Consider the following 17,397-nt stretch of genomic DNA (forward strand, 5'->3'; position numbering starts at 1 on the left):
GGAGGTGTGGCTTCTGGAAGGTGATTAGATTGTGAAGGTAAAGCCCTCACGTGTGGGATTAGTGCCATTAAAAGGAGACCTGAGAGCTTCCTCACCCCATTCACTACGTGAGGACACGTGAGCCAAGCAGATCCTCTTCAGACACTGAATCTGCTTAATCTTGGACTTCTAATCTCCAGAACTGTAAAAAGTAAATGTCTGTTGTTTACAAGCTAGTCAGTCTATAGCTCCTATTATAGTAGGTTGCACTGATTAAGAAACTTTAATAGAACAAGGTCACATCAATCTCTCACCACTGGCTTGGAGGCACATGAGCCATTTTCCTACTCTCCAGCCTTCCTGCTCAAATGGGGCCTTTTCTGAGCCTTCCTAGAGATGGTGTGCAGCCAGGCAGCCTTGGAGAGCAGCACAAGCCACCAGAAAGTGAGTGTGTTGTGTTGGGGGATAGCTTCTCTCTCGACTTGGAAATTGCACAGAAAGTGGAAGGGGCCACAGCATATATCCTTGCCTTCCCACCAGGACGTGTCTGGGGCCAGGGCTGCTTCATGACTATCTTATCTGCGGATGACACTTCCTGGAGGATCACCTAGGGATTACGGGGTAGAAGACCTGTGCCATGCATCCTCTCCTCGGAAGGGTGTCAGGCTCACAAACTGGGTTCCAGGACGACAGCAGGAAAGGCTGGATGAAGAAGTGATTCCTAATCTGTCATTCAAAGCAATATCCAACTCTTTGGACTCATGCCCCGTCGGCAAATGGCTGGAACAAAAAATAAATAAAAACAGGGCTGTCACCTGGGTAGCACCCTCCCTGGGGTCAGCACCCTGGACCACACACCCAGGGTCTCACTACCTCACGCTGGCAGCCTCGGGCCCACACTGGCAGGTGGTGGCAGCAACGTGGACGCCTTTGGTGGACAACTGGGCCTGTCTGTGGACACTGGCCCGCCAGCTCCCACTTGGGAGTCTTGCAGCATTAGCAGGGATGGCTGTGAGCACACCCAGCAAGGAAAACACCAGGTGTCACCGAAGATGAGCCAGTCAAACACATATGAGACACCCCAGAGGCCAACCTCAGGGTATTTGGGGTGAATCTGAGGAGGGCTGAGAACCGCTAAAGTGAGCATCAGAGCCAGAGAAATGAGAACTCGTGTCTGTAGCTGTGGCTCTCTCCTCACCCGCAGGCTGGCAGGTTTGGGGAAGACGAATGACATCAGTAAATGTCCAGAGGCTGGGAAACAGAATTAGTCACCCTGCCGAGGGGATCAGTCCCCTAGTTTCTGCCTCCTTGTGACATCACTGCTCCAAAGCATAGCACACTCCGGCACCAGATGAAAAGTTCTATTTCTAGAAAATCCACAAAAGTGCCATTGTCTTGATAATGAACTAACACACCAAGGTCATTGTATCTCCCAGCAGCTGGTCGGCCCAACTCCACATCTGTAAAGCTCTCCCGGGGCAGCAGGCAGAACCGTCCCCGGGAGAGGAGGTCCAAGCGGCAAACAGCATTCCTAACTCAGTGTTTGTTGTCTTGTGTCAAAATTCTGTCTGGAATCGCCAACACTAGCTTTCAAATGGGATTTTCAAGAGCATGTGGCCAATGTTGCTTTTCCAGAGCTAGAGAGTGTGGAGTCAGAGCAAGGTTTGAAATGCACCCACGGGAGTCAGCTTTCGTGCATTAAGTAAAGGTTTGGCCAGAGTTCTGAAGGGACTGGACCGTGTGGCTGGGCTGGATGAGTTCATTAGCACTGAGCTGGATGATGGCTCTGGCTCACTGATGGATAACAGACCTTTTTTCAAAATCCTGGGAGGTGGAGGTCGAGAAGATGCTTCTCACTCACCACAAGAAGGGTGCTGGTTTGTGTTTCCTTCAAGACAAGAGCTTTACACCAAGCCACTCATATTCCCTTACTAAGCACTTCTTGTAACCGGTTACAGGAGTCATTTGGGAGCTGACCAGAGTCAGAAATATTCTTTGAAGGAAGGAGGAAATCAAGAGAACTGGAGAGTTTAGGCCTATCACCAAGTATTGCCAAATCACCAAATTTCTTTTTGCTTGTTTTTTTGGCTGCATGGCATGTGGGATCTTAGTTCCCTGATGAGGGATGGAACCTATACCCCCTGCAATGGAAGCATAGTCTTAAGTCCTGGAATGCCAGGAAGTCCCCCAAATCACCAGTTTCAACCATACTGTAAAGAAAGCTATGAAATGGCATGGGTTCAATCTAAATAACACTTTCCTGCACAAATTTTCCTATGACTTAAGACTATTTGCAAAGATGAAGGACATATTTCTGAAGTAGTAATGTTGTCTATTAAAGGACTGCATTACATCTCCATGTTAAATTTAGATGAAGTTTGAATGATAAAGGGCTTCCCTAGTGGCTCAGACGGTAAAGAATCTGGCTTGCATTGAGGGATACCTGGGTTCGATCCCTGGGTCAGGAAGATCCTCTGGAGAAGGGAATGGCTACCCACTCCAGTGCATCTTTGAGTGAGATGTGTAGATGCTCGGTCAGGATTGTTGTGGCTAGGCAGATGATCATGTCACTGGATGGACTGGGATGAGGTGGCAGTTGTTAAGAAAGGGTTACTGTAACGGCTATAGGCATATGTCGTGTGGGTTGATGGGAGCTGGGTAGGTGTGTGGGTGCATAGGTACAAGCCGAGGTGGCTAGGCATGTTGCAGGGTGGCATTACGTGAGGCAGGTAGTGTGCGGCAGGTAGTGTGTGGCAGGGTGGGATGGAGCTAGGTAATTAGCTGTGCCGTGGCAGATTGGGACATGTATTCTTGCCGGGGAAATCCCGTGGACAGAGGAGCCTGGTGGGCTATAGTTTATGGGGTGGCCAAGAATTGGATGCAACTGAGCAACTAACACTTTCACTTGAATGATACAGGGCCCAGTGGCAGGTGAGGCGGGAGAGGAGGGAGTGGAGGCCCGTTGGGTGTGGTGAGGGTGGGGGTAGGGGGGAAGTCCTCAGTAGGGGGCCCCTGGTCACGTGCAAGTCCAGCCTGAAATCCCATTGCAGAGCAACGTCGGGGGAGGCTGTGTAGTTTGTGTCCCTTCAGTTGTTAGATTTCCATTTCTGATAACAGGGCCTAGGGGAGTCAGAAACTGTTAAACTGGACATTTTCCAGACGCATTTTAAGTTGATTCTACTCAAGAGTTTGTCTTTTTATAGCCCCTTGCAGCCCAAGTGGCTGGTACCATTTCTGAACAGAAGAAACTCAAAATTGAAAAGACCAAAGCTATGTAGGAAACAAGACTCACATCCAAATCCCCTCTTTTCTTCATTGCCATGTGACACTGTCTGTCCCCTTGTCTTTCTGATCCCGTGCAGTTTCATGCTCCCTGGAGAACTCCTACACTCAAAGGTCTGGTGTTGACTCAGCTCCTTCGTCTGATGCCAGCATCATTTGGAAAACAGAAAAGCTCGGCTCCTGGGATCCAGCACCGGTTCTCTGGAGCCCTTTGCCAGCGAGGATGCTCACTGGGTCCCACAGGATCCCAGGATACTGGGGACCTCAGAAGCAGGGAAAGCAGGTTTGGGGCACCAACATTTCTAGGGGATGTGATGTGGCCGGCTTTTTTTCCCCACATTAATGGAGGAAACAATGGCAGAGATCATCCAAAAAAGCAAGTGAGACTCAGAGGCAATGGAATTTGCCTTTGAAGTGTTTTCCAATCCGCACACCTGAGAAGTACACAGTGGTGCTGGGGTTACTGAGGGCGTGTGGGAAAGGGAAGTATTGGGAATTTGGCATTAGCAGATGCAAACTAGTATATAATAGAATGGATAAAACAAGGTCCTACGGTACAGCGCAGGGGACTATATCTATCCTGGGATAGATATAGTAATGGAGAAGAATATGAAAAAGAAATTATATGTGTATTGTTGTTGTTGTTAGTTGCTAAGTTGGGTCTGACTCTTTGACCCCAAGGACTGCAGCACACCAGGCTTCTCTGTCCTTCACTGTCTCCCAGAGTTAACTCAAACTCCTGTCCATTGAGTCATATATATGTGTGTGTACGTAATTGAGTCATTTTGCTGGAAGCAGGAATTAAACACGATATTGTAAATCAACTATACTTCAATAAAATTTTTAAAAAGCAAACCTTGAGATACAGAAAGATTTTAAAAAGTAGGGATATCAATGATAACATCTACCTTTTGTTGGAAGTACTGTAGGAGTCTAAAGGAGCTTAGTACAGTGCCCATTACTTAGAAAGGGCTTTATAAAGTTTGTTAAAATAAACTATCGCACATAACAGTGCACATGGCTGGGGTAATATTCACTTAGAACTATTTGCTTGATAGGAGAAGGATCGAAACCTACTCAGGCTATTCCATACTCACAAAGGACGCAGCAACACTGGGGAGCCAGGTAACCTCAAACCTTGTCCACACTCAACAGAATCAAGGAACATCATTCTGAGATCTAGCGGTAGTGGCGAGACTGCTGTTAAGCTACTGCTAAAATGTTTCTCAGGGCAGCAGGGGCTTCCACTATGCTTGTGACATGTTTTTGTCCTTTGCACCAATCTCCCTCCTCGGGGACGGGGTCCCAGCTCAGCCAAGTCACCCAGCAAAGGACAACTGTCAATCCCACGACCGTGATGTGAGTTAGACCTAACGCAGCAGAAACAATAAAAAGCTGAACAGGGGGGAAATGGGGAGAGAGGGAAGGAAAGGACTTCCTGTTCCTTCTTGGGCTAAAAGGAAACCCTGGGGCCACTCTGGGAGCCACTGGGAACCCCCAGGCTGCCCTGGTTTTGGCTTTGTCCTCCGGTGGTCTGTGACATTCTGTGCTGCTATTGCATCTTGTGCCCTAGGGCTCCCAGGAGCCCCGATCAGTTTTTAGGGGCTCCCAAGTACCTTCTGGCCAGATGTCCTACAGATGTGCAAATCCTTCCCCACCCACCCCTGGTCTGTGCAGGCCTCAGGGAGCCTGACTTGAGACCTGCTGGGGCCCGTCCTTGGCACCCTGAAGTTGGGTTGGAAGCAACAGGGCTTTACAAAGCCTGCCAGCTGATCACCAGAAAGGCCTGGGCTACCTCAGAACACAGAGCGGTCTTTCACCTTGCTCAGAACAAAATGAAATATGCCATCCATCTCCTCTCTGGCACTTCCCCAGCCCTTCTCAGAGGGAACTAAATGCCACGCTTCATTGATCGGTCAATAAGTCGTGTTTATTGAGCTGACAGTGTGTACGTATGGGGGTGGGGGAGCTGCAGAGAAAGATGGATGAGAAAGGAAGAAAACCAACTGGGGTCAAATGCTAGGATTCATGTATAAAGAAGGGACTCTACACCTTTCCCTCCTATGCATAGCTGGGCTGCTCGCTCCTTTCGTGCCAGGCTGGGGGTCTGCTATCTCGCCTCTCCCAAAGGTTCCACAAGGAAACGGGGGAAAGCCTCACCAGCACCAGGAAACCCTTTCTTTATGTGGTGCTGACCTCTAGAGGCTTCCAATTAAAAAGCATCCCAAAGGACCAACTTTGTTTTATGGCCTGTTTTTTACATCCTGTGTGGTTGCCATATTTTCCTGGAAAACAAGGAGAAAATTTCTCTGCTCCTTTAAATGCTGCCTAATAGGAAATGCCGACTTTATTCTTTGATTGCCTAATTACAGCCTGCTCAGATTTTTAAGAACACCATTGCTTTTTGCTCCAGAAAAGGGAAAAATGTAGGTTAGAAATTGGGAAAGTATTTCAAAGTTAGTATTTGCCTACTACGAAACTAAAAGGAAAAGCAGAGGGCCAGCTATTTGGGATGTATTTCTGGAGTTTCCAAAGTGATCAGGTGGCCAAACCCACAAAGGGAGACAGGACTGTTTGCTCCTCACCCCGCACCCCAGGTCAGCGGGAGGGCATGGTGGTAGTGGGAGGGGGGCACCATCTGCCAGCCCCTCCTCCACACATGTGCGAGCCCACTGGCTCCAGTTCTGGTGCAGGGTACCAACACTGGGTTTTGCTTATTTTATTTCAACCCATTGACATCCACAGTGAAAACTAGGGACACTGGGAGGTCCCACTTGGCCTGACTTTATTATGAAAAGGAGATTCATTTCTAAAGGAAAGAAGACTATTCTTTACATCCCTCAGCAAATCACCCCAAATTTTCCCATCTTGTTATAGGTTTTTATTCTGTTTTTAGTATTTATTTACTTGGCTGCACCAGGCCTTAGCTGTGGCTCACAGCATCTTTGATCCTTGTTGCTGCATATTGGTTCCTTACTTGTGGCATGTGGGATTTTTTTTTTTAGTTGTGGCAAGAGAATTCTTAGTTGTAGTATGTGGGATTTAGTTCCTTGACCAGGTATTGAACCCAGGACCCCTGCGTTGGGAGCACAGAGCCTGAGTCACTGAACCACCAGGGAAGTCCCCTATCCTGTATTCTTGATCACAAAAAGAAGGGACATGCAGGAAGGCAGGAGAAAGTATCCAGGGATGTCAGCGCCGGAGCCAATACACATCTACTATTTTGGCTAGGGTCTTTCTCTTTTTGTTGTTTTATTTGTGCTTACTTTTTATAGCAGCTTTAGAATCATAGCAAATACGAGCAAAAGACAGAAAGTTCCCATGGATCCCCAGTCCACACACATGCGTCACTTCCCCCATTTCAACATGCCCCACACAGTGATGCATTTGAAGCCTACACTGACACACATTATCACCCAGGGTCCATCATTTACACCAGAGTTCACTTGGTGTTGTATATTCTGTGGGTTTGGACAGGTTTATAACGATATGGATTCACCATTACAGAATCACAGAGTAGTTTCCCTACTAAAAATCCCTAAAAACCCCCTCTGCTCCAACTATTAATCCCTCTCTTTTGGACTGTTTATTTCTAAAAGGGACCTTAGAGAACACGGGTTCAAAATGGAGAAATAGTTTTGCCACTGTTGGTCATCCAGCCCTGGTTTCCTGAGAAAGCACTTTCCTTATAAACTTTGCTTCCCTCCTGCCCTGACCTCACTAGCCAAGACATGTCCCCACAACACTAGTGCCCGGAGGAACCTGGAAATGAATCCATACTGTTGTCTTTACAGATGAGGAAACAGAGATGAAGGGCAGGGAGGTGACAAGCTTGTGATCACACAGCCAGTGGAGAGGAGACTGGGCTAGAGCCTTGTCCTAGGACAACTGAGCAGAGAAAGAGTCTCTGCTAAGGGAGCACTAGGCCCTGCACTCGGTTAGAGTAGCAGGTTTGCATTTTTAAAAGTCTGTCTGTGAGGGACTTCCCTTGTGGTCCAGTGGCTAAAACTCCATGCTCCCAATGCAGGGGGTCCAGGTTCGATCTCCGGTCAGGGAACTAGATCCCACAGGCCACAACTAAGATCCGATGCAGCCAAATAAATAAATATTAAAAACCAAAAGGTCTATCTGTGAGAGTGCTCAACTAACAGTAACAAGGGAATTCTCTTGTAAGAAAGGCTTTGTCTGGGGAAGACCACGTCACTGCCACTAAGTGAGGTCTGCATGCTTGCACACTGCCCACCACTCAGTACAGTCTCTGACAACTAGCCATGTTAAAACGAAGAAGCACAAATTAAGTTACCTGAAACACATACATGAGCTTCTAGGCTGTGTCTATTTCAGGCATTTGCAAATCTAATTTAAAAATCTATGGAGACCTATTCATTTGGGGAAAGAAACTTGCTCTTAAATAATGGGACTTATTACCAACTTCCAGATTTATTCTTCAAATGCTACTGTTTCTGAATAACAAGTGGGAGGAAAGTAGTGGGAAATAGTGTCCTGTCATCACAGAATGACCACAAGTTTCTAATTGGTGACATAATGGATGCCTGATTAGGACAAGAAAAAAGAAAAAATCTAAGGGTCGAAGGAAGAGTGGAAAATTACTAAACACCAGCTGCAGCATCAGAATAGATTAATGTTTCCAAATACATCAATTATTAACATCTGAATTGTATCAGTGGTTGTTGCAATCACATCCTCACTCGCCCACTCCCACCCCAGCCAGGCCCCAACAACAGCAACCACAGAGCTGGCTGATGATCCCCAGTTCCCGTCCCCCTTTGGATCAAGTAAGGTGTCCTTTAGGACCAAACGTGGTGGAGACGGTAAACAAGAGGCACAAGTCACCAGAGATCGGAAGGCTCTTTAATAGCAAGCGTATGGTAATTACATCGTTGGATGAGACCCCCACCCGCAGGGGAGTGAGGAAGGAGCAGGTGTAGACAGGGTTCAATTTGGGGTTTACACTGCTGAAGCATCTAACGAAGGGCAACAGTTTTTGGCAACCCATTTCACAGTTCTATAATTTACAAGAGTTTCTTCGAAAAGAAATATAAAGGCAGAGAAAGCATACACACCCTGCATGAAACATTTCTCACCTAAAAAAGCAAAAGCCCCAAACCATTCCTTGCTTTTGCTTCTTACGCGGATAGCTCAACGTTGCTCTGGTACACAAGCGAAGACTGGTTCACAGATGGTCTCGGGTTTTCCTAGAACTGACGGTTTCCTCTCTCCTCTAAAAAGCTGAGGAGATACAAAGCAGTGCTCTGTAACTTATCTGCCTAGCTATCGGAAGGTATTTAAAGTAAAAAATGAATCTGAAGAAACAAAAACAAAAGGAAAACACAGGCAAAGGCAGTTTTTACAAAGAACAGACCGTCAGCTTTCTCCGTGGTATTGAACAACTTGAACGCACAGTTCTCAGCAAATTAGATGTTCATTTGTGTGTGGCCTGGCGCCTGCTTTTAACTACTTGTGCCTATTCAACCATACCGTGCTTTAAATGGACTTTCTACAACATGAAATGCTCATGGGTCCTCTGTTTTTGTAATCCAAATGTGAGTGATATCCAAATGTGATATCAAAGACAACACCTTATTTAACAACCTGCCCAATGAACATGAGCTTTAGCAATGTATTTTACCACAGACACCACGTTGCCATGGATACCAGTGGCTACTGGCATTCTGGCAAGTCTGAGAATTAGTCTGCATAAAATCCAGAACACTTCAGCCTTTCACCTCATACCTGGTATCACCAAGATAACTGATTATGTCTTTATGGAAGAGGATTTGTTTTTAATGCAAAACATTTGAGGCTTCTCCAGTACTCTGAAGACTAACCAATCAGGCAACGGCATCTCTTTGGAGTTCTCACTCACTAGAGGGAAGCGGGATCTGGGATCCGCTTGAGTTTCAATTGTGCTCTTTCTCCAACCCGGAAGCGTGGTGGAGGAGGTGGGCTCTGCCCTCTGGCCAGTGGGGACATGTCTGACACAGACCCTTCTCTGCAGCGGAGAGCGAGGTCAGTTTTGGTTCTCCTGCCTGCCAGGTGATCAGAGGCCCCTCTCAGCTCTGACAGAACTTTGGAAATACAGGCTTCTCCGGCAGGTGGCTTAATGAGGAACAGAACTCCACTGATTTGCAGGACATCCACTGTCTCCTTGGCTGAGGTGGGGGTGGATTTTTAAAGTCACAAAGCCACCCCACACTCAGGCCTTGCCTCTCAACAGGCAGCAGTCCCTTTTCAGGAAAGCAGGCCCCTGGTGAGATAGCCAGGAATATAGTTCTCTTGTACTTTATAGAATAACTGCCTCTTGGCTTTATTTATTTAAAGAGTCAGACCCTAACTCTGTCATCCTATTGAACACCTCACTCATCTCCTCCTACCACAGGTTAAGTCCTGCCTATTCTTGCATGTCTTCACTCAAACCATGGGAAATCAGGTCTGTTCATACCACAGCTTCCCCATCTGTACATTTTAATATGCAAGATTTCTAAAATATAAATTCTGACAATGCTCTAGTATCACAGCTCCCCTGGGTCCAAACACTTTGTGCTCTCATGAACCAGAAGCAGTGTTTAGAGATGTACTTGTGCTGGGGAAAGGTTTCTGCTCCTATGTGGACACTGACTGTGAGAGGAGAGAGGTTTCACTCGCAGACACTGGAAACCTTGATTCTGGCACCAGGACACAAGGAGAATTCCTAAATAAGAGACTTTTCACGTTCTAGGCATGGGAGGGGGGAAGTACTATGTGCTGCTGGGAGCCTGGAAGACTTGGGTGGACACTGGGGTCTCCAGGGTGATGACAGGGATACTATGGGGTCTCACCTCCCTCCAGAATCCATTCTTCGACTCCCCAAAGTCTCTTCAGTATGATTATTAGGCAGGGAAAGTAACTGTGTCACCATCAGAAAAATGTTTCTGTGATTCACTCAAACCCGGGATCCAGGTTTTATAATGTTGTCACAGGCATGACGTCACAGCCCACAGTGATCGATAAGCAATCAACCATCCCCCTATTCACACACCCACCCACACTCACACACATGCCTGCGCATATATACTCAGTCACTTCCTATTACTTCTTTCTCTCTCCCTGGATGACATGGCAACAAAGTACTCATCTTTCACTCTCTCCCAGCTATTCCTCATGTGAATTCCCCTTCTCAGTTAAGTTAAACTTATTCTACTTCCAAAGCCCCAGTCTGTCAGGGCACCAGGAAAACCCTTGCCTTCCACAGCAAAGCACGCCAACTGGAATAAGTATGTTTTCCACATTCCTGGGGGACCTCCTTCACCTTCTCACCCAAGGAACAGAATCTCATCAGCCCCTTAGCATCGGGGCTAAGGGGCTGCGAACACTCACAGAACAATACAAACAAGATTCATAAGGTATTTCCTTTGCATTTCGTGAAGAGTTTCCTTGACTGTAGCTCTTTATACACACACACAATAAGACAGTTAAGGAAGGGCAGTGGTTCAAGCAGGAAGGCAAACACCACCTGCTTTAGGTGAGTGAAGGGACTGGCCCAAGGTCACGGGCAGAGTCAGGACTAAATCCAGGTCTGCCTCCTAACTCCTGGGTCTCCGCTCCTCCCATGGTGCCACAGTGCCTCTCCGCTCAGTGTGTTTATGTGTTTGTGAGAGTCTAGCCAGGGAACCACTTCCATAATGAGAACCACAGGCTGCCTGCATCCCTGACCAGGCAGGTGAGGCTCCACAGTGAGCAAGCTCTAGTGACACCCAAACAGAGAATGCACAGCGCTGGCGGGCGTGTGTATGTGTGCACGTGTGTCAGCGTGCAATGGAGCGGATACGGACAATCAGAGAAAACGAAGCTTTAGAGGAAACAATCTGATTCGCAAAGTTCTTTGGGGTTTTGTCACAAAAATAAGAAACACACAGCAATGTTCCCCCCAACCCCTGGGGGCAGAACAAAGACCAGATTTCTCCCCGGCATGGAATGGCTGAGTTTATCTCAGCTCAATTTTTATAAACAGAGAACATTTGCATAATAATGCCAAAATGCATCTGGTCAAAGCCTAAACACTTTTTTCATAAAATACATTTTATATTAATGTCCATTCCATTTTTGAACATATGTAAATTTAGATTTTTAAGCCTTGAACTACAAAATTTCCAATTTACCTCTGAATGGAGCAAGCTAGTCAAGCATTTTCATTTTGGTGGCAGAAGTCATCCTTTCGGCCTACTGTGTGAAAATGCAGCTTATGGATCTGGGTGCTACCTATGAGGAGGTGCAATTCCAATCACCTGTGCTCAGGTACACAGCCAATCAGAACACGGGCATGAGAGCGAAGCATGTAGTCTGCTCACCCCACTGGATGAAACCTCAAGGTTTGTTTTGTTAACAGGCTACTCTGAAGGAAATTCATTTCACTTTAAGTTAACCTTTGATATGTCTTTCCAAGAAAAAAAAAATCAAGACAAAACGTGGGCACTGAAGCACGGATGGAAACCACGAAATTATTTTACCCGATGACTTGAAACTGCAGGACACCATTTTAACCACAAGCAGCTGTGCGCCTCACAGCACCAATCAATTAAACAGAAAATGTTGAGATAATCAAGTTTACACCGACATGCCTGGAAGATATACAAGACTCCCATAAGCTCTGTGGCCTCTACCGCGGCTTTCTTAATCTAAAACTTTGACAACCCCACAGGCACACGTGTGCATGTTAACAACAGTTCCACCCCAGATGTTACGATTTGTCAAGTGTTGTAAAAGAGGCAGTCCGCATCTTTTATTAAAACCAGAGATGCAGAAGGGTCTAAGAAAAATGAATGTTTTAAATAATTCCATGTTAGCATTGCAAAGAATTTCCTCACTCAGTGTTTGTGGCCAAAAGGTGACAGCAGTGTTTCCAGTTATTATCACAGTTGTTTCTGTAAGTTGTCTATTTTGATCATTAACACTTCCCCACTGAACCAAGCTAACCCATGATTTAAAAAGTCCCACCTTCTTATCACTTTATGATTTCATTGCAATTGAATTCTTCAAAGCACTTGATTACAATTTTTAAATAAATTATAGAGTGGGATCTTTTCCTTGACTTTTTTTTGAAAGAATAAGAGATGAATTAAGGAAGTAAAGAAGGATTCCATCATATTAAAAAAATTTTTTTTATCCTGGTTTATTTTTCCTTTTAAATTCATCTATGGCTTCAAAGTTTAAGTGGCACTTGGATTCGGGATGTTTTCATAATTTAATAAGTTGCCATCTTGTTATAAAGAAAGAAGGTAAATGTTTCATATGGGGGTGGCTTATGAACATTTTCAAGAAATCAATAATTTATGTCATCCCATTTATATTCTCCACTTTAAAAGTAGCTTTGGAATCAGCATGTTTTAAAATAACTGAACATGCAAGTAATGTTTCTACCTAACCATGAACCTGTTGCTCTATATCCAGGTAACTCAGTAATGGCAGAACACTTAAACACAGGCTTCTTTGCTTTTCTTACCCTCTTAATCCAAAATTAAGTAATTCTCCTTTTCTGCCCGTGTATTTGCACTTGGGCAGTTTTAATGACTAGATATTAAAACTCATGCTTTATAAGCAAAACCTTCCACTTACACACACTTAAAAGGTACATAAAAAGTGCAGACTGCATTTCTTCTCTGCCATGCTTTCCCTCAATAATGTCACCTGTGATGACTCAACGCATATCCTTAATACATTCAGAGTTCTCGACATTCGAGTCAGCAAATGTTAGTTCTCCAACATAAACTCAAGAGAGAACAGTCAGCCACAGAATGGACTCTAAATTCAAACTGGCAAAGGCTACCGAGACAACTCCATAGAGACCCACTGAAACGGGAGTAAAATTCAGGTCACTTCTGAGCAAAGCTCATCCCAGATATTGTGTGGTCATTAAAAAGGTATTTCATATTAATTTGGATGCTGGGAGTCAGACGTCCTGTTTCGAAGTGCTAATGCAAAATGCTAACCCAGGAGCTCACGACCCCACCCTAGGTACACGGGGCTCACTCTCCTCAGGCGGGAGCCCTTGGAAGTCTACTGCTGACTGACCCCCATCTGGGGGTGGTCCGCTTCTGGCTCCTCCTCTTCCACGTCTGCACTGTACTCTTCAAAAGCGTCGTCATCTGCATCCGGAAGCCCCAGTAACTACAGGGGAGAGAAGAGAAGCAGCTGTGAGTGCCAAGTGGCCAAAAGGCAGGAAGGCAACCAAAGGCAGCTGATACAAATTCAACAGCACTGATGACAAGGGAGGCAAGGGTACACAATGAAGAAAAGACGCTCTCTTCAATAAGTCGTGCTGAGCAAACTGGACGGCTCCATGTAGAGGAGTGAAATTAGAACATTCTCTCACATCATATACAAAAATAAATCAAAACGGAGTAAAGATCTAAATGTAAGACCAGAAACCATAAAACTCCTAGAAGGAAACATAAGCATAACACTCTTTAACATAAATTGTAGCAATATTGTTTTGGATCCATCTCCTAAGGTAAAAGAAATAAAAGGAAAAACAAACAAATGGGACCTAATGGAACTTAAAAGCTTTTGCACAGCAAAGGAAACCACTGACAATACAAAAAGACAACTTACTGAATAGGAAAAATATTTGCAAATGATATGACTGATAAGGGGTTAATATTCAAAATACATAAACAGCTCATACAACTCAATAAAAAAAAAAATCAAAAAATGGGCAGAAGACCTGAGATACAGATGGCCAACAGGCACATGAAAAGATGCTCAACACTGCTAATTATTAGAGAAATGAAAATCAAAACCACAATACTATCACTAAAGTCTATAAATAGCAAATATTGGAGAGGATATGGAAAAAAAGGAACCCTACTACACTGTTGGTGGGAATGTAGATTGGTGCAGCCACCATGGAAAACAGGATGGAGGTTCCTCCAAAAGCTAAAAATAGAACTACCATATGACCCAGCAATTCCACTCCCCAGTATGTATCTGAAGAAAACAAAAATACTAACTCAAAAAGACACATGTACCTCAATGCACACAGCAGCATTATTCACAATAGCCAAGATATGGAAGTAACCTAAATGTCCACCATCAGATGACTGGATAAAGAAGGCGTGACACAAACACACACACAAACACTGGAGTTGTTACTCAGCCATGAAAAAGAATGAAATTCTGCCACTTGCAACAACATGGATAAACCTAGAGAGTATTATGCTTAGTGAAATAAGTCAGATAGAGAAAGACAAATACTCTGTTATCACTTATATGTGGAATCTAAAAAATCATATGAATGCATACAACAAAACAGAAAAAGACTCATAGATAGAGAACAAACTTGTGGTGACCAGTAGGGAGAGGGAAGGAGAAAGGGGCAAAACACGAGTAGGGGATTCAGAGATACAAACAATTATGTGTAAAGTAAATAAGCAATAAGAATATACTGTATAGCATGGAGGATTATAGCTATTGTTATGTAATAACTTAAATGGAATATAATTATAAAAATATTGACTCATTACACTATGCTGCACACAGGTCACAACTACTAACAAAATGTTGTAAATAAACTATATTTCAATTTAAAAAAATTCAACAGCACTTAACAGGACTCAGTACAGCAGCTATGGATATCTCATGGAAGTCGACCACCTTTATAATTATTTTCGTAAACTTATTTGATGAGAATGTCAATTGCTCAATGGATTGGTGCTCACAGGGCTAGTAGGTTTTATCAGAGAGTCTAGAGAGTCTCTGCTTTTAAGTATCATCCACATATAATATTTATGCACACACAGGTATCTGGGCTGTCAGCAGCAGTACAGTGAACAGTGCTGACTATCCCATCAAGATGTTAATATCTATTCCCCTCTATATTTTCTCCTATAAAAATGCATGCTGCTATTATTCATAAAACACATGTAAAAACACAGAAACTACTAAAACATTCAACAAAATAAATTATGGCACAGCCATAAAATAGAATCTTATATATCCACTTAAAGTAATATTTTTGAATTATCTAATGATATAAGAAAATGTACTGGACTTCCCTGGTGGTCCAGTGATTAAGAATCCACCTGCCAATGCAGGGGACACTGGTTTGATCCCTTGTCCGGGAAGATTCCACATGCCTCAGGGCAACTAAGTCCACAGGTCACAACTACTGAGCCTGTGCTCTAAGCCCAGGTCCCACAAAAGAAGCCACCACAATGAGAAGCCCACAGAGTGCAACTAGATAAAGCCCATGCGCAGCAATGAAGACCCAGCACAGCCAAAAACAAATATAAATAATTTTTTAAAAATGTTCTCATATGTATACAAGGACGATGAAAATTACATTTTCATTATGATACAAATTTTTTTTTAAGTATATGCAAATGCAAAGAAAAAAAGACTTCAATGAAATAAGCCCAAATTTTACGAGTAGTCTTCTAGGCAGTGTGATTATGGATAATTTTTTCCTTTTGATCTTTCTGTATTTTCCAAATGCTCTATAATTATCATCAGGGAAATTCACGATAAATACACAGTAAACATTTTCTTAAAGCACTGGCTGGTCCTGGGTTAGAAACTGTGAGTGCCCCTTGCTGGGTCAGTTCAATATGGATGAATGCTCTGGTGCCAGCAGGAAGCCATGGCTGTGGGCATCTTGGCCTTGTCTTGTGATCCAGGGCTGCCAACCCTCAACTCCTTGATGAACCTTTCTCACTCGTGGCCCCTTGGTTGATCATTCTCAGGCAAGGATCAACCATTTCAGGCCACTTCACTGAATGGCCCTATGATCCAAACACTAAATGCATTAGGACAAAGTAAGACGGACTGTTCCGTTGACTCTGCACTGCCTCCCAGCACCCTGCCATCCGCCCCCTTGCCATTCCCTCTCAAAGACTTCCAGGAGGAAAGGGTAAGCAGAGTCCCGACCAAAGCAACAGCTTTACCCTGAAGTTCTCCGACCATAACTCTTTACAGGTCTCAGAGAGCCCTCTGAACATACTTGGGACAAAAATCATCTGCCGGGCATCATGGATCATATGATGCACGGGGTCTGCCAGGGCACCACGGCCCACTGCAGACATGAGCTCAGAAGGCTGCAGCTGTCTCAGAGGCACTGCTGACTGCGGAGAAGGGCAGGGAGGGCACATCTTGTCTCCACAGTGGCATCTGTCTTGTGTGTGCTGGGGAGAAGGGAGAAGCCCCTTTCTCCTACCACTGTCTCCCTTCTGCATCTTAGTGGATGGAATAAAAGGTAAAATTGGACTCCAAGGAGGGATAAAAGATGGTTGGTTACAATGAACACAGTTGACTAATATTTCGGTGTTCAGTTTTAAGAGCTGCTGGATGACACAGCAAGGTGAAAGTATCAAATGAACGGTACCACTGAAGTAGCTGATAAAACATAAATATTGTTGCTGTGACCAAGAACTTCAGAGTCACCAAAACGCTAAAAGAAGACTCATGAATTCAATAAGAAATGTAACTTCTCATTGTACTGAAGGGATGCTCCTTAAAAGAGGAATGGTCACTGGATTCCTTTTCAGTTAACAAATCTGACTGGCTGCCTGGAGCCTTGGGTTCAGGACAATTCTGAGGCTCAATGGGGAAGATCCTGTTCAGTTAGCAATGGCTGTCACAGGTACAGAAAGTGCAGCTGAGGCATGCATCTATATATATATACTGGCCATCTTGTCCTAAAGTGACACGCCATTGATTAGCCTTGGTCATTATACTTTACATAATTCACATGGACCCAAACTGTAGGTATCCCTTAATACTCACTCTCTCCTCAGCTAGGTTGGCTTGTAGAAGAGGTTCCAGCAAGCCAAGCATGAACCCCTACCCCTCTCCTCTGCCCAGCTTCCCACCTTATCTTCTGTGTGAATCCAAAGCACATAGGTCTAGGTCCGGAGCATCAGCCACACTGGGAGGCCCTTCTCTTTGGCAGGAAACATTCAGATGCTATTTGAGAGCTCAACATCCCTATCCTTGGGCTTCCAGGAGTGCTAGTGGCAAAGAACCCGACTGCCAACGCAACAGACATAAGAGACACGGGTTCGATCCCTGGGTCAGGAAGATCCCTTGGAGGAGGGCATGGCAACCCACTCCGGTATTCCTGCCTGGAGAATCCCATGGACAGAG

The 17,397-nt window shown here is 44.8% G+C and overlaps 1 protein-coding gene across 1 annotated transcript in view; it reads right to left on the reverse strand.

Moving 5' to 3' along the window:
• Window positions 1-13,314: 13,314 nt before the first annotated feature.
• MTURN (maturin, neural progenitor differentiation regulator homolog) overlaps window positions 13,315-17,397 on the reverse strand; it is a 29,216-nt gene continuing 25,133 nt past the window's right edge. Inside the window, exon 3 of the mRNA XM_068972323.1 lies at window positions 13,315-13,425. Coding sequence (XP_068828424.1) covers window positions 13,315-13,425 — 111 coding nt within the window. The remainder of the gene's footprint in view (window positions 13,426-17,397) is intronic.

This window comes from Capricornis sumatraensis, chromosome 5 (genome assembly GCF_032405125.1).
Source record: "Capricornis sumatraensis isolate serow.1 chromosome 5, serow.2, whole genome shotgun sequence".
NCBI classification, from domain to species: Eukaryota; Metazoa; Chordata; class Mammalia; order Artiodactyla; family Bovidae; genus Capricornis; species Capricornis sumatraensis.